The sequence below is a fragment of the Dromaius novaehollandiae genome, chromosome 32 (genome assembly GCF_036370855.1).
Source record: "Dromaius novaehollandiae isolate bDroNov1 chromosome 32, bDroNov1.hap1, whole genome shotgun sequence".
NCBI lineage: Eukaryota > Metazoa > Chordata > Aves > Casuariiformes > Dromaiidae > Dromaius > Dromaius novaehollandiae.
This window is the reverse complement of record NC_088131.1, coordinates 112,836-136,255: the sequence shown is the minus strand read 5'-3', so window position 1 is coordinate 136,255 and position 23,420 is coordinate 112,836. Positions and strand designations below refer to the sequence as shown.

Below are 23,420 nucleotides of genomic sequence, written 5' to 3'. Positions count from 1 at the left end.
CCAGCCCGTCACCGGCTTTGGGGACACAGTGACGGCGCTGCCACCGCCGGGGGGGGGGGGGGGGGACGCGGGCTGGGCAAAGTGACATCAACGGAGCCGTTAATTCCCGTCCCGGAGCCACGTTTATTGGGGGGGGGGCACACGGGGGCCGTCACCCCGCGGCCCCTCGGCTCCGGGGAGGGGGACACAGTCCTGGGGTGGCTCCGGGGGGGGCCCGGGTCCCCCCCCCCCGCTAGAAGAAGAGCCCCCGCATGCGGCGCCCGATGCCTTGGCGGTCGTAGAGGATGTTGAACTTGTTGACGAACTGGTTCATGGTGTTGCAGGTCTTGGTGATGGTGCCCAGGTAGGCCATGAGCCCCACGTCGTTGCATTGCTGGGGGGGGGGGGGGGAACAGGGGACACGCAGGGCGTCACCGGGGTTGTTGTCACCCCCAAAACTACCCCCGTGGTCACCTCCCACACAGATACAGCCAGCTCGGGGGGGACGGGGACGTCCTGAGCGCCTGTAGGTGGGATGTGACCCCCTCGGTGGGGGTTGGACCCCCTCAGGTGCTCCCTAGGGGTGGGATCCCCCCGCTGACACCACAGACAGGGACACGGGGACCCCAAAACGGGCAGGGGGGGGTGTCTGTGCCCCCCCCCGGTGTCCCTTGCTGTCACTCACGTCGTAGAAGTCCGTCTTGAACTTGTCGGTGCTGAGGACGGGCAGGCAGTGGCACAGGGCGTAGGCCTCGCGCAGGATCTCGTGGTTGAAGGGCACCTCGCCTGCGGGGACGGCGTCAGCGCCCTCGTCCCTCCCTCCGTCCCCCTCGGGGACAGCCCTGTCCCCTCCCCGAGGTGGCAGGGCCACCGCGGTCCCCGGCTCACCGGCCTCGGAGGCGCGCACGTACTCCAGGATGAGCTTGACCCGGCTGTGCAGCATCTTGATGGCGCTGTGCTGGGCGATGAGGTGCTCGGCCACTGCGGGGAGGGGGGGGTCAGGGCCACGTGTCCCCTGTGTGTCCCCTGTGTGTCCCCTGTGTGTCCCCCCTCCCCGCTCACCTTGTCCCCGCGTCCCTTTTCCAGCTCCGGTGGCCCCACGTTGCTGTGCCCCCTCCCAAATGAGCCCCGGCCCCATCTCGTAGCCCCACCTCAAGCCCTGGGATGTGTCCCTGTGCCCCCCCCCCCCCCCCCCAACCGTGTCCCCGTCCCCGGTGTCCCCCCCCCCGCCGTGTCCCCGTCCCCGGTGTCCCCGTCCCCGACCTGTGGAGTTCTCCCCGCTGCCGGTGGCCGTCATTCGGGCCACGTGGTCGACGCCGATGCGCTCGGCCTCCTCCGTGGCCAGCGTGTAGGTCAGCTCCGCAAACAGCATCGTGGCCTGGGGGGGGGACGGGGGGGGGCAGGGGTCACGGGGGGGGGCTCCCCCCCCCACCAGGGCCTTGAGGGACCCCTCCCGGGCCCCAACAGCCCCCCCTGGACCCCCCAAGCAACCCCCATCCCCTCAGCAGCCCCCCCCCAGGGCTCCAAGCTGCCTCCCTGGACCCCCCCCAGACCCCCCCCCAGACCCCCAGGGCTCCAAGTAACCTCCCTGCCCCCCCCCGGACCCCCAAAAGCCCCCCCAGCTGTGAGCAGCCCTCTCTGGACCCCCCCCCCAGCAGCCCCCCACAACCCCAAGCAAGCTCCTTGCCCCCCCCCAATAACACCCCTGATCCCCCCCGCAAAGCCCCTCCTTGGACCCTCCCCCCCCCCCCCCAATAACACCCCTGGATTTCCCCCCCCCCCAATAACCCCAAGCAGCCCCCCCAATTCCCCCCCCAATTCCCCCCCCCCCAGCAGTGATTTACCTCCCCGTTGATGATGTCAATCACGGACTCAAAAACGCTGACAGGCAGCTGTCGGGGGGGGGGGGGAGGCATGTTGGGGGGGGGCCAGGCCCATTTTGGGGGGGGTCCAGGAGGCATCTCTGCCCCCCCCAACCCCACCTAGGCCCCCCCCATGCACCCCCCCCCCCTTTCAAAAACTCACGTCCGTGTGCTTCGTCATGGGGTTCAGCTTGAGGAAGAGGGGGCTCTCGATGATCTCACACACCTGGGGGGCGCCGGGGGGGGGGTTTAGTATGGGGGGGCCCCTCTTAACCCCCCCCCAAAAAAATCTGCCCCACAGGACCTTCCGCAGCTGCCCCACGGCGACGCCTCGGCCCTGCTGCGCCCCACCCGCGGCGCTCAGTGTCTGCCCCACGGCATCGCGGCCCCGCCCCACATCTGGCCCCCCCCCCGGCCCTGCTGCCCCCCCCCCAGCGCCACTGCCCCCCCCCGGCGCTCGCCTGCTTGTGCACGTGGATGTCGGAGGGGTCGGGGGGGCCCCCGGTCGTGTACCAGCCCAGGAACTCCAGCTCCTTGAAGACCTGCTTGACTGCGGCAAAAAGGTTGGGGGGGGGGGGGGGCACCTCCTCCCCCCCCGGGCAGCTCAGGACCCCCCCAGCCCCCCCAGGGCTGCTCAGGATCCCCCCCAGCCCCCCCCAGGACCCCCTGGGGCAGCTCAGGACCCTCTGGGGCAGCTCCAGACCCCCTCCAGCCCTCCCAGGACCCTCTGGGGCAGCTCAGGACCCCCCCAGCCCCCCCAGGACCCTCGGGGGCAGCCCTGGACCCCCCCGTCCCCCCAGGACCCCCTGGAGCAGCTCAGGACCCCCCCCCACAGCCCCCCCAGGACCCTCGGGGGCAGCTCAGGACCCCCTGGGGCAGCCCCAGACCCCCCCAGACCCCCCCCCAGGACCCCCTGGAGCAGCTCAGAACCCCCCACAGCCCCCCCAGGATGCCCTGGGCAGCCCCAGACCCCCCAGCCACCCCCAAGGACCCTCTGGGGCAGCTCAGGTCCCCCCCAGCCCCCCCAGGACCCCCTGGAGCAGCTCAGGACTCCCCACAGCCCCCCCAGGACCCTCAGGGGCAGCCCCGGACTCCCCCAGCCCCCCCAGGACCCTCGGGGGCAGCTCAGGACTCCCCACAGCCCCCCCAGGACCCTCTGGGGCAGCCCTGGACCCCCCCAGCCCCCCCAGGACCCTTGGGGGCAGCCCTGGACCCCCCCCAGCCCCTCTGAGGCAGCTCAGGCCCCCCCACAGCCCCCCCAAGGACCCTCAGGGGCAGCGCTGGACCCCCCCGTCCCCCCAGGACCCTCTGAGGCAGCTCAGGCCCCCCCCCAGCCTCCCCAGGACTCCCTGGGGCAGCTCAGGACCCCCTGGGGCAGCCCCAGACCCCCCCAGACCCCCCCCAGGACCCTCTGGGGCAGCTCAGGACCCCCTGACGCAGCTGAGGCTCCTCTGGGGCAGCTCAGACCCCTCTGGGGCAGCCCTGGACCCCCCTAGAGCCACACCAGGACTCCCTGGGGCAGCTCAGGACCCCCGTAATGCCCCCCCCCCCGGAGCAGCCCGGCCCCCCCTGTGCCCCCCCCGGGGCTCACACTGCTCCTCCTTGGTGTAGTAGTACTCCTTGTCGATGAGGACATGGCCGTCCACGGCGTGCGAGAGCAGCTCGAAGGAGTTCATCACCTCGATGTTGCGGCCCTCCTGGCGCCCGATGAGGGCCCCGATCACTGGGGGGGGGGGCGGGGGGGGGCAGGGGACCGTCACCGGGGGGGCAGGGACTGTCCCCTGTCCTCCCCCCCCGCAGAGCCAGGCCGCTGCTGGCCTCAGTGTCGCTCTTCTGGGGAGCCCCAAACTGGGCCCAGTCTCCAGCTGGGGCCCCCCTGCAGCACGGGAATCGGGGGGGGGGGGCATCCCCTCCCAGCACTGGGACCAGTATGGGGCCACCAGGACCAGTCTGAGGGGCACTGGGACCAGCCCAGGAAGCAGTGGGGGATACTGGGAGCCTTCTGTGGACACTGGGACCAGTCCAAGGTCCTGCGGGGGACACTGGCGTCTTTCTGGGGACACTGGGACCAGTCTGGTGGCCCCAGGACTAGTCCAGAGCACTCTGGGGGACACTGGGACCACTCCAAGGACACTGGGACCAGTCCAGGGGACTGTGGGGGACACTGGGACCCCTCCAGGGACACTGGGACCAGCCCAGGGAGCTGTGGGGGATACTGGGACCCTTCTGTGGACACTGAGACCAGTCCAAGGTCCTGTGGGGGATGCTGACACCCTTCTAGGGACACTGGGACCAGTCTGGTGGCCCTGGGACCAGTCCAGGGGACTCTGGGGGACACTGGGACCACTCCAAGGACACTGGGACCAGTCCAGGGGACTGTGGGGGACACTGGGACCCCTTTGTGTGAACTGGGACCAGTCCAGGGGACTGTGGGGGACGCTGGGACCCCTCCAGGGACACTGGGACCAGTCCAGGGAGCTGTGAGGGACACTGGGACCAGTCCAAAGTCCTGTGGGGGATGCTGGCATCCTTCTAGGGACACTGGGACCAGTCTGGTGGCCCTGGGACCAGTCCAGGGGACTCTGGGGGGACACTGACACCCCTCTGGGTGCACTGGGATCAGTTTGGGGGACTGTGAGGGACACTGGGACCCCTTTGTGTGCACTGGGACCAGTCCAGGGAATTGGGGGGGGACACTGGGACCCTCCAGGGACACTGAGACTAGTCCAGGGGACAGTGGGGGACACTAGGACCAGTCCAGGGAGCTGTGGAGGGTACTGGGACCTCTCTGTGGACACCGGGACCAGTCCAGGGGACTGTGGGGGACACTGGGACGCCTCTGTGTGCACTGGGACCAGTCTGGGGGACTGTGGGGGACACTGGGACCTCTCTGGTGGCCCTGGGACCAGTCCAGGGAGCTGTGGAGGGCACTGGGACCTCTCTGGTGGCCCTGGGACCAGTCCAGGGAGCTGTGGAGGGCACTGGGACCTCTCTGGTGGCCCTGGGACCAGTCCACGGAGCTGTGGAGGGCACTGGGACCTCTCTGTGGACACTGGGACCCCTCCAGGGGACTGTGGAGAGCACTGGGACCTCTCTGTGTGCACTGGGACCAGTCTGGGGGGCTGTGGGGGACACTGGGACCTCTCTGGTGGCCCTGGGACCAGTCCAGGGAGCTGTGGAGGGCACTGGGACCTCTCTGTGTGCACTGGGACCAGTCTGGGGGACTCTGGGGGACACTGGGACCTCTCTGGTGGCCCTGGGACCAGTCCAGGGAGCTGTGGAGGGCAGCTGGGGGGAGCCGGGGGGCCGCAGTGGGCAGCTGAGGGGCCATGGGGCAGCTGGGGCTGTGGGGGGGCAGCCTGGGGGAGCCGTGGGGCAGCCATGGGGGGGCCGGGGGGCAGCTGTGGGGCGGCCGTGGGGCACGGGGACACCGCGGGGGGGGGTTACCTTGCCCGGGACGCCCCTCCTGGGAGCGCATGCGGATCCAGTGGTCGGAGATGTTGAGGATGACGAGGGGGTGCAGGGCCACCGAGACGCTGCCCGTCACCCCCGCGGCCATCACCGAGGGGGCGGCTGCGGGGACACGGCGTCAGGGGCGGGGCCAGGGGGCTGGGGGCGGGGCCTGGGTGTCGGGGGCGGGGCCAGGGAGCCGGGGGCGGGGCCACCGAGACGCTGCCCGTCACCCCCGCGGCCATCACCAAGGGGGCGGCTGCAGGGACACGGCGTCAGGGGCGGGGCCAGGGTGCCAGGGGCGGGGCCAGGGTGCCAGGGGCGGGGCCAGGGGGCTGGGGGTGGGGCCAGGGTAGGCTCCAGCCCCCTGGGGATTGGGGGGGAGGAGCCACGAGAGGTGGGCGTGGCCACATGAGCTGGGGGCGGGGACGTGGGGATTAGGGGCGGGGCAATGGCCTGGGACTGGGGGCGTGGCCGAGGCAGTGGAGCCAGACCAGGTGAGTCCCCCTCCAAAAAAAGGGGGCGTGGCCAGGGATTGGGGCGTGGCTGGAGAGCTCAGGGGCAGGGTGAAAGCCCATAGGGCGGGGCCACGGGGAGGTGGGCGGGGCTTGCATCCCGGAGGTGGGACCCGGCCGGACACGCCCACCCCAGGGGGCGTGTCTACAGCCATGAGAGCGGGGCCAGGGCGCGGGGCGATGGCGGGGGGGACGCGGTGGAGCCCGGGGCGGCCCCGGGGAAGCGGCGGGGCCCCGGGGCGGCGCCGCGGGCGGTACCTGCCGCGTCCACCTCCATCCCGCCGGCCCCGTTGCTCCCCGCCGCGGAGGAAGAGGCGCCGGCCGCCGCCGCCGCCATCTCGGCTCGGCGTGTCCCTGCCCGGCCGCCGTACTCAGCGCCTTTGCGCCTGCGCGAGGCGGGGGGGGCGGGCGCGCATGCGCGGCACTATGAGGGCGGGAAAGGGGTGGGCGCGCATGCGTAGCCGATGAGGGCGGGAAAGGGGCGGGCGCGCATGCGCAGTCGGCGGGAGGGAGGGCGGGGGCTGGTCACGTGCAGCCCCGGCCGCCTGGGCCCCCTCCCCGGGGCGGGGCGGGAATATGGCGGACCGCCGGCTGCGGCCACCGCCCTGCACTGACCGCGACCTCTGCCCCTGCCCTGCCTCCATCCCTGTGCCGCCTGGTGCCCTCTGACCCCGGCTCCTAGCGACCGCTGACCCTCCCGACCTCTGACCCTTGACCTCAGCGGAGGTGGCCACGGCCCTGTCCCCCCTCCACCGTCCCCCTGTGCCCCCATCGCTGTCCCCAGGGTGTCCCCAGGCCCCACATCTCCATGGTGTCCCTGTCCCCAGGCCCCACATCTCCATGATGTCCCCCTCCCCAGGGCCACCCCTGTCCCCAGGCCCCACATCTCCATGGCCTCCCTGTCCCCAGAGCCATCCCTGTCCCCAGAGTGTCCCCAGACCCCACATCTCCATGGCATCCCCGTCCCCAGAGCCATCCCTGTCCCCAGAGTGTCCCCAGACCCCACATCTCCATGGCATCCCCGTCCCCAGAGCCATCCCTGTCCCCAGAGTGTCCCCAGACCCCACATCTCCATGGCATCCCCGTCCCCAGGGCCACCCCTGTCCCCAGAGTGTCCCCAGACCCCACATCTCCATGGCATCCCCATCCCCAGGGCCACCCCTGTCCCCAGAGTGTCCCCAGGCCCCACATCTCCATGATGTCCCCCTCTCCAGGCCCCACATCTTTATTGTGTCCCCATCCCCGGGGCCACCCCTGTCCCCAGGATGTCCCCAGACCCCACATCTCCATGACGTCCCCATCCTCAGGCCCCATATCTCCATCGTGTCCCCGTCCCCAGGCCCCACATCTCCATGACATCCCCATCCCCAGGGCCACCCCTGTCCCCAGGGTGTCCCCAGACCCCATGTCTCCATGATGTCCCCATCCTCAGGCCCCATATCTCCATCGTGTCCCCGTCCCCAGGCCCCACATCTCCATGACATCCCCATCCCCAGGGCCACCCCTGTCCCCAGGGTGTCCCCAGACCCCATGTCCCCATGATGTCCCCATCCCCAGGCCCCACATCTCCTTCGTGTCTCTGTCCCCAGACCCCACATCTCCATGATGTCCCCCTCTCCAGGCCCCACATCTTTATCGTGTCCCCATCCCCAGGGCCACCCCTGTCCCCAGGATGTCCCCAGACCCCACGTCCCCATGATGTCCCCATCCCCAGGCCCCACATCTCCATCGTGTCTCTGTCCCCAGACCCCACATCTCCATGGTGTCCCCGTCCCCAGGGCCACCCTGTCCCCGCGTGTCCCCCTCCCCGGGGACATCACCGTGCCCCCCCCGCGCCCCGCGGGCGCAGCCAGGGCGGCCGCAGCCCCCGGATGTGCCGCACCGACACTTCTCCTCGGGCGGCAGGAAGCCTCGGCGGTGCCGGCGCTCGGGGTGGCACCGGCGCTCGGGGTGGCACCGGCCCCGCTCGGCCCGGGGGGCTCCGCCGGCGCCAGGTGAGTGCCATCGCGGGGGGGGCAGGGCCTCCCAGCGCCTCCCAGTCCTTCCCAGTGCCTCCCACTGCCCACGCTGCCCCCCCTCCCACCCCACCCAGCCCAAGCTCCCTCCTCCCCGTGCTTTCCCAATGGCTCCCAGTTCAACCCAGCGCTTCCCAGTCCAACCTGCATCCTTCCCAGTGCCTCCCAGTCCAACCTACATCCTCCCAGTTCAACCCAGTGCCTCCCCATCCGCCCCCCCAGTTCCTCCCAGACCCTTTCCGGTGCCCCCCCAGACCAACCCAGAGCCTCCCAGTGCCTCCCGGCTCAACCCAGTGCCTCCCAGTCCAACCTACATCCTCCCCAGTGCCTCCCAGTTCAGCCCAGTGCCCCCCAGGCTCGTCTCGGGGGCTCGGCCCCGAAGGCACCCCAGGAGCAGCCGCTCTGGACCCCCCCCCCAGCAGCACCCGATGTGGGGAGGGAGAGCGGTGAGTCCCTGGGCTGGGGGGGGACGGGGTGCGGGGGGTCTCTGGGGTGGGGGGGGGTCTCTCCCGGGGGGGGGTCAGGGCCCACCGCCCCCCCCCCCAGCGTGAATTTGCACCTCGTTAGCGCAGGAAACGGGGTGACGGCAACGAGCTTACGGGAACGGGGCAGCCCGAAGCCCAGCCCCCCCCCAGCGCCCGGGTCCTGGGGGTCTCCGTGGGGCCATGGGGGGGGGCGGGGGCAGATGAGGGGCTGGGGGTGATGGCCAGGAGCCCCCCAAGACCCCCCAAACACCCTGGTCCCACAGCTGGGAGCCCCAACGCCCCTGGGACTGCCCAGCCCCCCAGCTGGGACCCCCAAGTGCCCTGCGACCCCCCTAGTTCCCCAGCTGGGACCCCCAAGTGCCCTGGGACCCCCAAATTCTGCCGGAATCCCCCAAACCCTTGGTCAGGAGCCTCTGTGGGACCCCCAAATACCCCAGGGACCCCTGGGGGACCCCCAAATACTGCAGGAACCCCCCCAAACCTTGTCCAGGAGCCTCTGTGGGACCCCTAGGGACCCCCAAATACCCCAGGGACTCCTCGGGGACCCCCAAACACCCCAGGGACCCCCAAACACCCCAGGGACCCGTGAGGGACCCCCAAATGCTGCAGTAACCCCCAAAGCTTTAGCTAGGAGCCCCTGTGGGACCCCTAGGGACCCCCAAATACCCCAGGGACCCCTGTGGGACCCCCAAATTCCCCAGGGACCCCCCAAATGCCGCAAGAACCCCCCAAAGCTTTAGCCAGGAGCCCCTGTGGGACCCCTAGGGACTCCCAAATACCCCAGGGACCCCTGAGGGACCCCCAAATGCCACAGGAGCCCCCCAATCCCTTAGCCAGGAGCCCCTGTGGGACCCCCAAATACCCCAGGGACCCCCCAAATGCCACAAGAACCCCCCAAACCTTTAGCCAGGAGCCCCTGTGGGACCCCAGAGACCCTTGAGGGACCCCCCAACTGCCTCAGAGACCCCCCAAACACCCCAATTCCATGGCCAGCAGCCCCTGTGGGACCCCCAAATTCCCCAGGGACCCCTGAGGGACCCTCAAATGCTGCAGGACCCCCCCAAACCCTTAGCCAGGAGCCCCTGTGGGACCCCTAGGGACCCCCAAATACCCCAGGGACCCCTGAGGGACCCCCAAATGCCACAGGAGCCTCCCAATCCCATGGCCAGGAGCCCCTGTGGGTCCCCCAAATTCCCCAGGGACCCCCCAAATGCTGCAATAACCCCCACACCTTTAGCTAGGAGCCCCTGTGGGACCCCAGAGACCCTTGAGGGACCCCCCAAATGCCTCAGAGACCCCCCAAACACCCCAATTCCATGGCCAGGAGCCCCTGTGGGACCCCCAGGGACCCCCAAATACCCCAGGGACCTGTGACGGACCCCCAAATGCTGCAGTAACCCCCAAAGCTTTAGCTAGGAGCCCCTGTGGGACCCCTAGGGACCCCCAAATACCCCAGGGACACCTGAGGGACCCCCAAATGCCACAGGAGCCCCCCAATCCCTTAGCCAGGAGCCCCTGTGGGTCCCCCAAATTCCCCAGGGACCCCCCAAATGCTGCAATAACCCCCAATCCCTTAGCCAGGAGCCCCTGTGGGTCCCCCAAATTCCCCAGGGACCCCCCAAATGCTGCAATAACCCCCAAACCTTTAGCCAGGAGCCCCTGTGGGACCCCAGAGACCCTTGAGGGACCCCCCAAATGCCTCAGAGCCCCCCCCCCCGCTATCCCCGCAGGCACCCGTGACCCCCATGGAGACGCCGGGGCCGAGCGCCGAGCCCCCAACGCCCTGCGGCAACTGCACGTCCGGGGCGGACGCGGCCTTCGCCGGCCTCTACGGCCTCATCTTCGTGCTGGGGCTGGGGCTGAACGGGGCGGCCCTGGCGCTGCTGGGCCGCCGGGCGCCCTCGCCCACGGCCACCTACATGCGTAACCTGGCGGCCTGCGACCTGCTGCTGGTGGCCTCGCTGCCGGCGCGGGTGGCCCACTACGCGGGGCGGCCGGGCTTGCCGCCGGCGCTCTGCGAGCTGCTGGGCGTGCTGCTGCTGGTCAACATGTACGGCAGCATCTTCCTGCTGACCTGCCTCAGCGGGGACCGCTGGGCCGCCGTGTGCCTGCCGCTGCACGCCGGGGCGGCCCGCTTGCGGCGCCGGGCGGCCCGGGTGTGCGCCGGCGCCTGGGCCCTCAGCGCCCTGGGCTGCGTGCCGGCCTACGCGGTGCCGCGGGGCGCGGGCGGCGGCACGGCGGCGGCGGCGCGGTGCTTCGACGGGCGGCCCCGCTACGTGACGCGGCCGGCGGTGACGGCGGCCATGGCGGCGGCCTTCGCCGTGCCGCTGGCCGTGCTGGCCGGCTGCTCCTGGGGGCTGCTGCGGGCCGTGGGGCGCAGCGCGGCCGCCCGCATGGCGCTGGTGGACGGCGGCAAGGTGAGGCGCATGGTGCTGACGCACGTGGCCATCTTCCTGGGCTGCTTCCTGCCCTTCCACGCCGTCCTGCTCTGCTACCAGCTGCGCGGCCTCCCCGGGCCGGCGCTGGACCAGGCCTACCGCTGCACGCTGCTCCTCGCCTGCGCCAACGCCGTCCTCGACCCCCTCGCCTACTACTTCGCCGCCGAGTCCTTCCTGCGCCCCGCGGCCCCCCGGCCCCCCGGGGAGCTGAGGCCACCGCGGTGACGGCGGCATCGGCGGCGGTGGCAGGGCCGCGGGGCCCCCGGGGTTTCCGGCGGTGGCGAATAAAAAGGGGATGTGTCGCAACGGCGGCGGGCTGGTGCGGCCGGGGCCGGGGTGGGACAGGAAGGGACCGCGGGGGGGGAGGAAAGGGGACGGGGATGGGGACAGGAGGGGACGGGGATGGGGACAGGAGGGGACTGCGATGGGGGAGAGGAAGGGACGGGGATGGGGACAGGAGGGGACGGGGATGGGGGAGAGGAAGGGACAGGGATGGGGGGGAAAAGGGGACGGGGATGGGGACAGGAGGGGACTGCGATGGGGGAGAAGAGGGGACCTCAATGGGGGAGAAGAGGGGATTGCGAGGGGGACAGGAGGGGACAGGGAGGAGAGAGAGGAAGGGAGGAGGATGGAGGACAAGGGGGACCACGACGGGGGGCAGGAAGGGACTGTGATGGGGGACAGGAGGGGACCAGGGTGGGACCTGCCACCCCTGCACCCAGCCCCATCCCAGGGCCCCCAGCACGGACCAAACTCAGCACCTGCCTCAGAGCTTTATTCTACAGGAGTGGTGGTGGTGGCATCTCCGTCCCTGTCCCCATCCCTGTCCCCATCCCTGTCCCCATCTCCATCCCCATCTTCATCGCCATCGCCATCTGCATCCCCATCGCTGTTTCCATCTTTGTCCCAATCCCCATTGCTGTCTCCATCTTCGTCCCCATCGCTGTCCCAAACTCCGTCCCAATCTCCATCCCAATCTTCATCCCCATCACCATCCCCATCCCAGTCTCCATCTCCATCTCCATCCCCGTCCTTGTCCCCGTCCTTGTCCCCAGCCCCATCCCTGTCTCCATCTCCATCCCTGTCCCCACCTCCACTTCCATCCCCGTCCTTGTCCCCGTCCTTGTCCCCGTCCCCGTCCCCGTCCCCGTCGCTCAGCACCTCCCAGCGCTCGGCGTCCAGCACCCGGTAGCGGCGGCGGCGGTAGGCTCCGGCGTCGCGCTGCCGGCTGCGCCCCACCTCCTCGTAGAGGCTCCGCAGCACGGGGGGCAGCGGGGCGAAGCCCCCCAGCCGCGCCAGCCCCTCGCAGTAGCCCCACTGCGCCGGGCCCAGGCGGTGGAAGTGCCGCCGGCGCCCGCCGCCCGCCCGGTGCCGCGCCAGCTCGGCCGCGGCCTCCCGCAACATGCGCCGGGCCGGCGGCAGGGCGCAGGCGCCCGCCAGGGCGGCGAGGAAGAAGAGCACCTGGCAGTGGAAGAAGGGGAAGGGGCAGACGTGGCGGCAGAGCCCCACCAGGGCCAGCGTGGGGTGGCGGGGCGGCAGCAAGTGCCGGTAGAGCGGGGCCACCAGCCCCCGGGCCACCCGCAGCCCCAGGGCGCCGGGCCGGAGGAAGGGGAAGGCGTAGGCGTAGCCGGTGCAGAGCAGCAGCACGTCGGCGTCCGCGGCGGTGCCGTCGGCGAAGAGCACGGTGCCGGCCCGAGCGGCTCGCACCGGCGGCGCCTGGGTCACGGCGGCCGGCAGCCCCGGCACCGGCGGCGGCCGGCGGCTCAGGGTGACGCTACGGGCCACCGGCGCCAGCTCCAGCGCCAGGTCGACGCCGGAGGGGCCGGCGCCCAGCAGCACCACGGAGCGGCCGGCGAAGGGCTCGGGGCGCCGGTACTCGTGGCTGTGCAGCACCTGGCCTGGGGGGGGGACCGGGGGGGTGACGTGGGGACGGGGTAATGGGGACAGGGGACACCGGGGGGGGGTTGGGGGTCATTGGGGACGTGGCGATGGTGCAGGGTTGGGGGACACCATGGGGTTGGGCTCATTGGGGACATGGTGATGGGGACAGGGGACACTGTGGGGTTGGGCTCATTGGGGACATGGCAATGGGGACAGGGGACACTGGGGTTGGGGTCACTGGGGACATGGCGATGGGGACAGGGGACACCATGGGGTTGGGCTCATTGGGGACATGGCGATGGGGACAGGGGACACCGGGGGGCTGGGGTCATTGGGGACATGGCAATGGGGACAGGGGACACCATGGGGTTGGGGTCATTGGGGACAGGGGGACACCGTGGGGTTGGGGTCACTGGGGACATGGCGATGGGGACAGGGGACACCATGGGGTTGGGGTCATTGGGGACGTGGCGATGGTGCAGGGTTGGGGGGACACTATGGGATTGGGGTCACTGGGGACATGGCAATGGGGACAGGAGACACTCGGGTTGGGGTCACTGGGGACACGGCAATGGGGACAGGGGACACTATGGGGTTGGAGTCATTGGGGACATGGTGATGGGGACAGGGGACACCGTGGGGTTGGGGTCATTGGGGACATGGCGATGGGGACAGGGGACACTGTGGGCTTGGGGTCATTGGGGACATGGTGATGGGGACAGGGGGACTCCATGGGGTTGGGGTCATTGGGGACAGGGGGACACCATGGGGTTGGTGTCATTGGGGACATGGCGATGGGGACAGATGGACGGTGTTGCGTTGGGGTCATTGGGGACATGGCAATGGGGACAGGGGGACATCATGGGGTTGGGGTCATTGGGGACAGGGGGACACCATGGGGTTGGTGTCATTGGGGACATGGCAATGGGGACAGATGGACACCATTGCATTGGGGTCATTGGGGACATGGCAATGGGGATGGGGACAGGGGATACCATGGGGTTGGGGTCATTGGGGACCTGCTGATGGGGACAGGGAGGGGGGGACACCATGAGGTTGGGGTCATCGGGGACATGGTGATGGGGACAGGGACAGGGAGGGGTCACCGTGGGTTTGGTGTCATTGGGGACACAGTGATGGGGACAGGGGACACCGTGGGGTTGGGGTCATTGAGGACATGACGATGGGGACAGGGTCAGGTGGGGTTGGTGTCAATGGGGACAGGGTCATCAGGGACACGGGGACAGGGACATGGGGACAGGGTCACGGGGCCATCGGGGACACGATGGGGTCAGTGGGGACGGGGACAGCAGGGACCGGAGACGCCGTCACCTGTGAAGGTGTCCAGCCCGGGGATGTGGGGCACCACGGGGGTGGAGTAGTGGCTGCAAGAGAGCAGGGGACAGGTGGGGGCACCGTCCTGGTCCCCGTCACCGTCCTCGTCCCCGTCTCCATCCCCATCTTGGTCCAAATCCCCGTCCCAGTGCTGGTCCCAGTCTCTGTCCCCATCCCAGTCCCCATCCTGCTCCCTGTCCTGCTCCTGGTCCCTGTCCCCATCCTGTCCCAGTCTCGGTCCCCATCCCTGTCCCTGTCCCCATCCCGGTCCCCATCCCAGTCCCCGTCCCCACCCTGTCCCCATCCTGTCTCCATCCCCATCCCTGTTCCTGTCCCCATCCCGGTCCCCATCCTGTCTCTATCCCCATCCCGGTCCCCAACCCTGTCCCTGTCCCCATCCCGGTCCCCATCCCCATCCTGTCTCCATCCCCATCCCAGTCCTGGTCCCTGTCCTGGTCCCCATCCTGTCTCCATCCCGGTCCCCATCCCTCTCCCTGTCCCCATCCCGGTCCCCGTCCCCACCCTGTCCCCATCCTGTCTCCATCCCCATCCTGTCTCCATCCCCATCCCTGTTCCTGTCCCTATCCTGGTCCCCGTCCTGTCTCTATCCCCATCCCCATCCCCATCCCGGTCCCCAACCCTGTCCCTGTCCCCATCCCGGTCCCCATCCCCATCCTGTCTCCATCCCCATCCCAGCCCTGGTCCCCATCCCTCTCCCTGTCCCCATCCCTGTCCCCGTCCCCATGCCGGTCCCCACGCGGCGGTGACAGTGACGGTGACGGTGACGGCGCGGTGTCCCCTACCCGGTGCACACCATGACGGCGTCGAAGTGCTCGGTGTGGCGGCGGCCGCCGGCCCCCAGCCCGCGGGAGGTGACGGTCCAGCCGCCCCCCGGCCCCTCCGCCGGGCTCACGTCCTCCACCAGCTGCTGGAACTGGGGGGGCCGGGGGGGTCGGGGACGGCGGCCGGGGGGCAGCCGGGGACGGGGGGCAGCGACGGACCCAGGGATGTGGGGGGCAGCCGGGGCCATGGGGAGCAGCCAGGGCCGTGGGGCAGAGATGGACATGGGGGGCAACCAGGGCCGTGGGGCAGGAATGGACCTGGCGCCATGGGGGGCAGCCAGGGCTGTGGGGCAGGGATGGATCCAGGAACATGGGGGGCAGCCAGGCCATGGGGCAGGGATGGACCTAGGGACATGGGGGGCAGCTGGGGCCATGGGGCAGAGATGGACTTGGGGACCCAGGGGGCCACTGTGGCCATGGGGCAGGATGGACATGGGGGGCAGCCAGGTCTGTGGGGCAGGGAGGAGCCCCAGGCCCTGGGGGACAGAACAGGGAGCGTGCCGTGGGGCAGAGGGCCACGCCGTGGGGCAGCAGGCTGCACCGTGGGGCAGAGGGCCACGCTGTGGGGCAGCAGGCTGCACCGTGGGGCAGGGGGCCACGCCGTGGGGCAGCAGGCTGCAATGTGGGGCCAGGCTGGCTGCAGGGGACAGGGGGAGCGGATGGGGGCAGCACTGTGGGGCAGGGTGGGCACGCCGTGGGGCAGTGCCATGGGGCAGGGGGCCGCACCGTGGGGCAGGGGGCCGCGCCGTGGGGCAGGGGCCGCGGCGTGGGGCCCGGCCAGGTGTGGGGCAGCTCACCCGGATGAAGGGGAGGACGCCGGAGGCGGCGGCGTAGCGCTCCAGGTAGGCCAGCACCTCGCCGTGGGGCAGGAAGGAGGGCAGCTCCTCCGCGAAGGGGAAGTCGGGGAAGGCCATCACCTCCTTGGGCAGGTTGGTCCTGGCGACGCAGTGGGGTGATGTGGGGCGGCCCCGGCCCCACGGCGGGCCGAGGCGGGTCCTTGGGGGGCTCCCAGACCCATAGAAAGGTGAGGTGGGTCCTTGGGGGGCTCCCAGACCCATAGAAAGGTGGGGTGGGTCCTTGGGGGGCTCCCAGACCCATAGAAAGTTGGGGTGGGTCCTTGGGGTGGTCCCAGACCCACGGCAGGCTGAGACAGGTCCTTGGGGGGTCCCAGACCCATGGAAAGGTGGGGTGGATCCTTGGGGTAGTTCCAGCCCCACAGCAGGGTGAGGAGGGTCGCTGGGGCAGCCCCAGCCCCATAGCGGGGTGAGAGGGGTCCCCAGGGTGGCCCCAGCCCCATAGCAGGGCAAGGAGGGTCACTGGGGCAGCCCCACCCCCACAGTGTGACGAGAGGGGTCCGTGGGGCAACCCCAGCCCCATAGCATGACAAGAGGGGTCCCCAGGGTGGCCCCAGCCCTATAGCAGGACGACAGGGGCCTGTGGGGCAGCCCCAGCCCCATAGCAGGCTGAGAGGGGTCCCCAAGGTGGCCCCAGCCCCATAGCGGGGCAAGGAGGGTCGCTGGGACAACCCCAGCCCCATAGCATGATGAGAGGGATCCATGGGGCAGCCCCAGCCCCACAGCAGGACGACAGGGGTCCGTGGGGCAGCCCCAGCCCCACAGTGCGAGAGAAGGGTTGCTGGGACAACCCCAGCCCCATAGCACGACAAGAGAGGTCTGTGGGGCAACCCCAGCCCTATAGCAGGGTGAGAGGAGTCCCCAAGGTGGCCCCAGCCCCATAGCAGGGAGAGAAGGGTCGCTGGGACAACCCCAGCCCCATAGTGCGACAAAAGAGCTCCGTGGGGCAGCCCCAGCCCCATAGCAGGGTGAGAAGGGTCCCTAGGGTGGCCCCAGCCCCATAGCAAGGCAAAGAGGGTTGCTGGGGCAACCCCAGCCCCACAGTGCGACAAGAGGGATCCATGGGACAACCCCAGCCCCATAGCGGGGCAAGGAGGGTCGCTGGGACAACCCCAGCCCCATAGCGCGATGAGAGCGATCCATGGGGCAGCCCCAGCCCCACAGCAGGGCAAGAAGGGTCTGTGGGCCAGCCCCAGCCCCATAGCGCAACGAGAGCGATCCATGGGGCAGCCCCAGCCCCACAGCAGGACGGCAGGGGCCTGTGGGGCAGCCCCAGAGCCATAGCGGGGTGTAAAGGGTCGCTGGGACAACCCCAGCCCCACAGCGCGACGAGAGCGATCCATGGGGCAGCCCCAGCCCCACAGCAGGGCAAGGAGGTTCCATGGGACAACCCCAGCCCCATAGCATGAAGAGAGGGATCCATGGGGCACCCCCAGCCCCATAGCAAGGCAAGAAGGGTCTGTAGGGCAGCCCCAGCCCCATAGCGGGGTGAAAAGGGTCGCTGGGACAACCCCAGCCCCATAGCGCGACGAAAGTGATCCATGGGGCAGCCCCAGCCCCATAGCAGGGCAAGAAGGGTCTGTGGGGCAGCCCCAGCCCCATAGCGGGGTGAAAAGGGTCGCTGGGACAACCCCAGCCCCATAGCGCGACGAGAGCGATCCATGGGGCACCCCCAGCCCCATAGCGGGGTGAAAAGGGTCGCTGGGACAACCCCAGCCCCATAGCGCGACGAGAGCGATCCATGGGGCACCCCCAGCCCCACAGCAGGGCAAGGAGGTTCCATGGGACAACCCCAGCCCCATAGCATGAAGAGAGGGATCCATGGGGCACCCCCAGCCCCATAGCAGGGCAAGAAGGGTCTGTGGGGCAGCCCCAGCCCCATAGCGGGGTGAAAAGGGTCGCTGGGACAACCCCAGCCCCATAGCGCGACGAGAGCGCTCCATGGGGCACCCCCAGCCCCAGGAGACCCCACGGAGCACCCCCAGCCCCACGGCGTTCCGCAAGGACCCCCAACCCCCCCCCGACCCCCCCCCCAGACTCACCGCAGGCCCCAGTAGAGGGCGGCGCGGGGGGGGCCGCCGGGGGGGGGGGGCCCCTCGCCGTACACCCAGGTGCCCCCCGGGCGGGCGGCCGCCTCGAAGAGGACGGGGGGCGCGAAGGCCGCGGGCCGGGCGGCCAGGTGCCGGGCAGCACAGAGCCCCGCCGCCCCCGCGCCCACCACGGCCACCCGCTGCCGCCGCCGCCGCGGCCCCCCCGCCGCCATCACGCCCCCCCGCCGTGTCCCCGCGTCCCCCCCCCGGCCGCGGACTTGGCCCCCGGGAAGGAGAAGGCCGGGAGCGGAGCCAAGCGTTTATTCCCGGCGGCCCCGGCCGGAAGCGGCGTCAGGGGGGGGGCGGTTTCGGGGCTGGGAAGCGGGATTTGGGCCCCCCCCCCCACACGGTGCCGAGGGGGGGGGATTTGCCCCCCCCCCCACCTTGGATTGGGGGGGTCAGGACGGGGGGCGGCCCAGCAGGCGCAGGGGGAGGAGGAAGAGGTTGAGGGGGCAGAAGCCGAGGGCGGCCCAGGGGGGCCCGGGGGGGGCGGGGGCGGCGGGGGGGGGCGCGGGGGGGCCCGGGGGGGGCGGGCGGGGGGCCGTGAGGTCGCCGTAGGCCTCGCGCAGGTGTCCCCGCAGTCCGGCACCGTCCAGGGCGGCCGCCGCCGCCGGCAGCGACGCCAGCAGGGCCAGCAGCACCGCCGCCTCTGCGGGGGGGGGGGGGGACACGCGTGAGACCCCCCCCGGGTCACCGTCCGGGGGGAGACCCCCCCCCGGGTCACCACCCCCCTCCGATGTCGCCCCGTCCCCCTCCGATGTCGCCCCCACCCCCTCCAGTGTCCCCCCGTCCCCCTCTGAGGTCCCCCCCTCCGATGTCACCGTGTCCCTCTCCGATGTCACCCCGTCTGATGTCACCCCGTCCCTCTCCCGTGTCACCCCTCTCCCCTCAGTGTCACCCCACGTCCCTCCATCACCCCCTCCCCCTCTGATGTCACCCCCTCCGATGTCACCCCGTCCCCCTCCGATGTCGCCCCATTCCTCTCCGATGTCGCCCCCACCCCCTCCAGTGTCCCCCGTCCCCCTCTGAGGTCCCCCCGTCCCCCTCTGATGTCCCCCCTCCGATGTCACCGTTTCCCTCCGACGTCACCCCCTCCAACATCACCCTGTTCCCCTGTGATGTCACCCCCTCCGATGTCACCCTGTTCCCCTCCGATGTCCCCCCTCCGATGTCACCGTGTCCCGCTCCGATGTCATCCCCTCTAATGTCAGCCTCTCTCCAATGTCACCCCGTCCCCCTCTGATGTCACCCCTCCAATGTCACCCCGTCCCCCTCCAGTGTCACCCCGTCCCCCTCCAGTGTCACCCCTTCCAATGTCACCCCGTCCCTCTCCAATGTCACCCCGTCCCCCTCCAGTGTCACCCCTTCCAATGTCACCCCGTCCCTCTCCAATGTCACCCCGTCCCCCTCCAGTGTCACCCCTTCCAATGTCACCCCGTCCCTCTCCAATGTCACCCCGTCCCCCTCCAGTGTCACCCCTTCCGATGTCACCCCGTCCCCCTCCAATGTCACCCCGTCCCCCTCCAGTGTCACCCCTTCCGATGTCACCCCGTCCCCCTCCAATGTCACCCCGTCCCCCTCCAGTGTCACCCCGTCCCCCTCCAGTGTCACCCCTTCCAATGTCACCCCGTCCCCCTCCAATGTCACCCCGTCCCCCTCCAGTGTCACCCCTTCCAATGTCACCCCGTCCCCCTCCGATGTCACCCCGTCCCCCTCCGATGTCGCCCCGTCCCCCTCCGATGTCGCCCCATTCCTCTCCGATGTCGCCCCCACCCCCTCCAGTGTCCCCCTGTCCCCCTCTGATGTCCCCCCTCCGATGTCACCGTGTCCCTCTCTGATGTCACCCTGTCTGATGTCACCCCATCCCTCTCCCGTGTCACCCCGTCCCTCTCCCATGTCACCCCTCTCCCCTCAGTGTCACCCCACGTCCCTCCATCACCCCCTCCCCCTCTGATGTCACCCCTCTGATGTCACCCCCTCCCCCTCCGATGTCACCCCCTCCGATGTCACCCCCTCCCCCTCCGATGTCACCGTTTCCCTCTGATGTCACCCCCTCTGACATCACCCCATCTCCAAGCCCCCCCGCGCTCCAGCCCCACCGCAGCCTCGACACCCCCATACTGGGAGAGCCCCAAACTGGTCCCAGTTTGCAGCTGGGCCCCCCCCGGCTGCGGGAACGTCGCCCTCCCCCCCCGACCCCCCCCAGAATGGCACGGGGGGGGGGGGCAGGCAGAGCCCCCCCCCGCCCAGGGGTCCCGACTCACCGCCGGGGGGGAGCGGGGGGGCCACCCCGCCCCGCGCCAGCAGCGCCAGGTACTCGTAGACCTTCCCGAAGTCCACGGCGAAACGGGGGGGCTCCTTGCCGGCCGGGGGGGGCTCGTTGGCCGGGGGGGGCTCCTTGGCGGCCGGGGGGGGCTCCTTGGCGGCCGGGGGGGGCACCGGGGGCCGCGGCGGCACCGAGCGCAGCAGGCTCAGCGGCTCCGCCGCCGCCACCGTGAGCACCTGCGAGCAGAGGCGGGAGCGAGCGAGGGGCCCCCCCGGTCCCGAGAAAGATAAACCCCCCCCGGTAAAAAAATACCCCCCCCCGGACGAAAATCCCCCCCCGGCAGCCGTTACCTGGGAGAAAGCGGCCGCGGCGGCCTCCTCCAGCGGCTCCGCCAGCTTCTCGGCGAGCTCCGTCCACAGCTGGGGGGGCGAGCGGTGAGGGGCGGCCGTGGGGCGCGCCGTGGGGCAGGCCGTGGGGCAGGCCGTGGGGCAGGGCGCGGGGCAGGGCGCGGGGGGGCGCGGGGGGGCACGCACCTCGATGGGGGCCGGGAGCTGGGCGCGGCGGCGGCGCTGCTCCTCCAGGCACTGGCGGTAGTGGGTGCGCACGGCCTCGCGCGCCACGCGGCCCCTCAGCTGCGCCACGACGGCCACGATCTGCCGGGGAGGGGGGCGCTCGGAGCCGCACGGGGACACGGGGACACGGGGACACGGGGACACAGCACGGGGACATGGACACAGGGACGTGGGGGCATGGGGACACGGCACGGGGACACGGACACGGCACAGGGACATGGGGACACGGGGACATGGCACGGGGACACAGACATGGCACGGGGACACGGCACAGGCACACGGAGACGGGGACGTGGGGACACAGGGACATGGCACGGGGACACAGCACGGGGACGTGGGGACACGGCACAGGGGCACGGACACGGGATGGGGACACAAGATGTGGACGGAAGACGGGGACATGAGATAGGGACGGGGACATGGGACAGGAACATGGAATAGGGATGGGGACACAGGACGGGGACACAGACACGGGATGGGGACACAAGACGGGGACACAGGGACGGGGACATGGACACGGAATGGGGACACGGGATGTGAATGGGGACACAGAACAGGGACATGGGAGAGGGATGGGGACACGGGACGGGGACACGGGACAGGGATGCGGGACAGGGACAAGAACATGGGATGTCAATGGGGACACGGGACAGGGACACAGGACGGGGACACGGGGACACGGGGACAGCTCCCGGCTCCACGAGCTGCTGCCCCGCGGCTGACGGACGTGGGGGGCCACGGCGGCCCCACGGCGGGGCCCGGGCAGAGCCCCCGTCCAGGAACCCCCCCCCAACCCCCCCCCCCCCCCGGGACCCAGGCGTCCGGGGCTCCCCCTCCCCCAGACTGAGGCATCTGGGTGCCCCCCGTTCACCCCCCCCCAGGGACCCAGGCGTCCGGGCACCCCTGTTCCCCCCCCCACTCCTCCCTTGGGGACCCAGGTGTCCAAGTCCCCCCCCCCGCTCCGTCCCCACATCCCCCCCCGGGGGCCCAGGCGTCCGGGCACCCCTGTTCCCCCCCCCACTCCTCCCTTGGGGACCCAGGTGTCCAAGTCCCCCCCCCGCTCCGTCCCCACATCACCCCCGGGGGCCCAGGCGTCCGGCCCCCCCCCAACCTCGGCCTCGCTCCGCCGGGGCAGCCGCTCCCGCAGCCGCCGCGGCTCCAGCTCGGCGGCGCCCAGCGCGGCCTGATCGCGCAGGGCCGCGAGCAGCGCCTGCTTCTCCCGCGCCGACCAGGCGGCCCGCGGCTCCGGCGCCGCCGCCGCCCCGGGGCCCGTCACGTAGCGCGCCGGCGCCAGGCGCGTCCGCAGCGGCGGCTTCATGGCGGCCACCGGCGCCGGGCTCCCTCCGCACCGGCCGGGCGCCGCCTGATGGCGTCACTCGCGGCGCGACTCGCCCCGCGGCACGCCGGGAGCTGTAGTGCCGCGGCGCTTCCGCCAGCGGGCGCCGCGTGATTGCGTCACTCGCAGCGCGCCCCGCAGCCCCCAAGGGGTGCTGGGAGTTGTAGTTCCAGCGCTGCCTTCTCCCCAATTGGGGGGAACCATGGGGGGGGGGGCCCTCACCCCCCCCCCCCAAAAGACACACGCGGAACTGGGACGCGATGGGGGGGTTTATTCCGTGTCTCACCGTGTTGGGGGCTCCGGGGATGGGGGGGCAAAGGGGACGTTTGGGGGAGTCTCGGGGTCGTTTGGGGGGGTCAGGGGGGCATTTGAGGGGGGGGGCAGGGGCCGTTTTGGGGGGTCACGGAGCCATTTCGGGGGTCCGGTCGTCGTCCGGGGGGCAGTCGATGAAGTCTGCCAGCATGGTCGCCGTCTCGTCCAGCTCCTGGGGGGCAGAGAGGGTCGGGGGGGGCCAAACTGCCCCGCTTTTCCCCTAAACTGCCCCATTTTCCCTCGATTTTGCCCCATTCTCACCCCAAACCCCCCTGAACTGCCCCGTTCCCACCCCAAAACCATCCAACCCACCCCCCAAACTGCCCCATCTGCCCCCAACGCCCCCAAACTGCCCCGTTCCCACCCCAAAACCCCCCAAACTGCCCCATTCTCCCCCAAAACCATCCAACCTGCCCCCCCGGCATGTCCAAACTGCCCCACCTTTTCCCCAAATCGCCCCATTCCCCCCCAAAGTGCCCCATTTCCTCCAACGCCCCCCAAGCTGCCCCCCCAGCCCCCCCGGCCCCTCACCTCCCCCTTGTCCACGGGGGGCGGGGGCTCCTCCTCCAGCCGGGGGGGCGCCGGGGGGGGGCTGCCGGCCCCCCCCAGGATTTCGGGGTGCGGAGGGGGGTGGGCCGCATCCAGGGCGGGGGGCACCACCTCGGGGGGCTCCAGGAGGGGCGGGGGGGGCTCGGGGCCCCCCGGGGGGGGCTCGCCCTCCTCCTCGCCCCCGTCCTGGGGGGCCTTCATCCCCTCGTCCTCCTCGTCCTCCTCCTCGTCCTCCTCGGCCGGGGGGGGCGGGTGGCCTTCGTCCACCTCCATGACGAGGGCGCCCGTGTCCTCGGGGGGCAGGGGGGGCTCCTCGGGCACCGCCAGGGACTGCCCCTCCTTGCCGCCGCCTTCCTCCTCCTCCTCCTCCTCCTCCTCCTCCTCCTCCTCCTCGGAGAGGCCTTCGTCCTCCTCGTACTCCTCCTCATCCTCGTCGTACTCCTCCTCGCCCAGCTCTTCCTCCTCGTCGAACTCCTCCTCCTCCTCCTCCTCCTCCTCCTCGAAGAACTCTTCCTCCCCGAACTCCTCTTCCTCCTCCTCCTCCTCCTCCTCTTCCTCCTCCTCCTCCTCCTCTTCCTCGCTGCTGTTGATGTTGATGACGGCCGGGTCGGGCTCCCCGGGGAGCCCCGGCAGCTCCGG

The 23,420-nt window shown here is 71.0% G+C and overlaps 5 protein-coding genes across 7 annotated transcripts in view; 1 reads left to right on the top strand and 4 right to left on the bottom strand.

The window, feature by feature from the left end:
* Window positions 1-103: 103 nt before the first annotated feature.
* COPS6 (COP9 signalosome subunit 6) lies at window positions 104-6,224 on the bottom strand. Its single transcript, XM_064501111.1, has 10 exons — window positions 6,065-6,224; window positions 5,289-5,414; window positions 3,433-3,564; window positions 2,303-2,391; window positions 2,005-2,067; window positions 1,824-1,871; window positions 1,243-1,357; window positions 868-960; window positions 665-765; window positions 104-373 (listed from the first exon to the last, which is right to left on the bottom strand). The coding sequence occupies exons 1-10, from the start codon at window positions 6,141-6,143 to the stop codon at window positions 233-235; spliced, it is 987 nt and encodes a 328-aa protein (XP_064357181.1). The 5' UTR covers window positions 6,144-6,224; the 3' UTR covers window positions 104-232.
* Window positions 6,225-6,287: 63 nt separating this feature from the next.
* LOC135324539 (lysophosphatidic acid receptor 6-like) lies at window positions 6,288-11,050 on the top strand. 3 transcript variants are annotated; one of them, XM_064501102.1, is made up of 3 exons: window positions 6,288-7,800; window positions 8,076-8,267; window positions 10,037-11,050. In XM_064501102.1, exons 1-3 carry the CDS (start codon window positions 7,345-7,347, stop codon window positions 10,967-10,969), a joined length of 1,581 nt encoding a protein of 526 aa, XP_064357172.1. In that variant the 5' UTR covers window positions 6,288-7,344; the 3' UTR covers window positions 10,970-11,050. The 3 variants fall into 3 exon arrangements, with proteins under 3 accessions (XP_064357172.1, XP_064357174.1, XP_064357173.1); XM_064501103.1 differs by having other exon boundaries at window positions 6,289-7,800; window positions 8,177-8,267; XM_064501104.1 differs by lacking the exon at window positions 8,076-8,267.
* A 454-nt stretch (window positions 11,051-11,504) lies between these two features.
* LOC135324554 (uncharacterized) lies at window positions 11,505-17,932 on the bottom strand. Its single transcript, XM_064501123.1, has 5 exons — window positions 17,699-17,932; window positions 15,600-15,738; window positions 14,764-14,894; window positions 13,958-14,010; window positions 11,505-12,642 (listed from the first exon to the last, which is right to left on the bottom strand). Exons 1-5 carry the CDS (start codon window positions 17,917-17,919, stop codon window positions 11,519-11,521), a joined length of 1,668 nt encoding a protein of 555 aa, XP_064357193.1. The 5' UTR covers window positions 17,920-17,932; the 3' UTR covers window positions 11,505-11,518.
* A 60-nt stretch (window positions 17,933-17,992) lies between these two features.
* SNAPC2 (small nuclear RNA activating complex polypeptide 2) lies at window positions 17,993-22,001 on the bottom strand. Its single transcript, XM_064501124.1, has 5 exons — window positions 21,696-22,001; window positions 20,546-20,665; window positions 20,363-20,431; window positions 20,011-20,248; window positions 17,993-18,395 (listed from the first exon to the last, which is right to left on the bottom strand). Exons 1-5 carry the CDS (start codon window positions 21,900-21,902, stop codon window positions 18,145-18,147), a joined length of 885 nt encoding a protein of 294 aa, XP_064357194.1. The 5' UTR covers window positions 21,903-22,001; the 3' UTR covers window positions 17,993-18,144.
* A 170-nt stretch (window positions 22,002-22,171) lies between these two features.
* Window positions 22,172-23,420, bottom strand: part of LOC135324526 (proline-, glutamic acid- and leucine-rich protein 1-like) — a 1,878-nt gene continuing 629 nt past the window's right edge. Inside the window, exons 2-3 of the mRNA XM_064501079.1 lie at window positions 22,764-23,414; window positions 22,172-22,404 (exon numbers count right to left, since the gene is read on the bottom strand). Of these exons, the coding sequence (XP_064357149.1) occupies window positions 22,321-22,404; window positions 22,764-23,414 (735 nt within the window). The 3' untranslated portion in view covers window positions 22,172-22,320. The remainder of the gene's footprint in view (window positions 22,405-22,763; window positions 23,415-23,420) is intronic.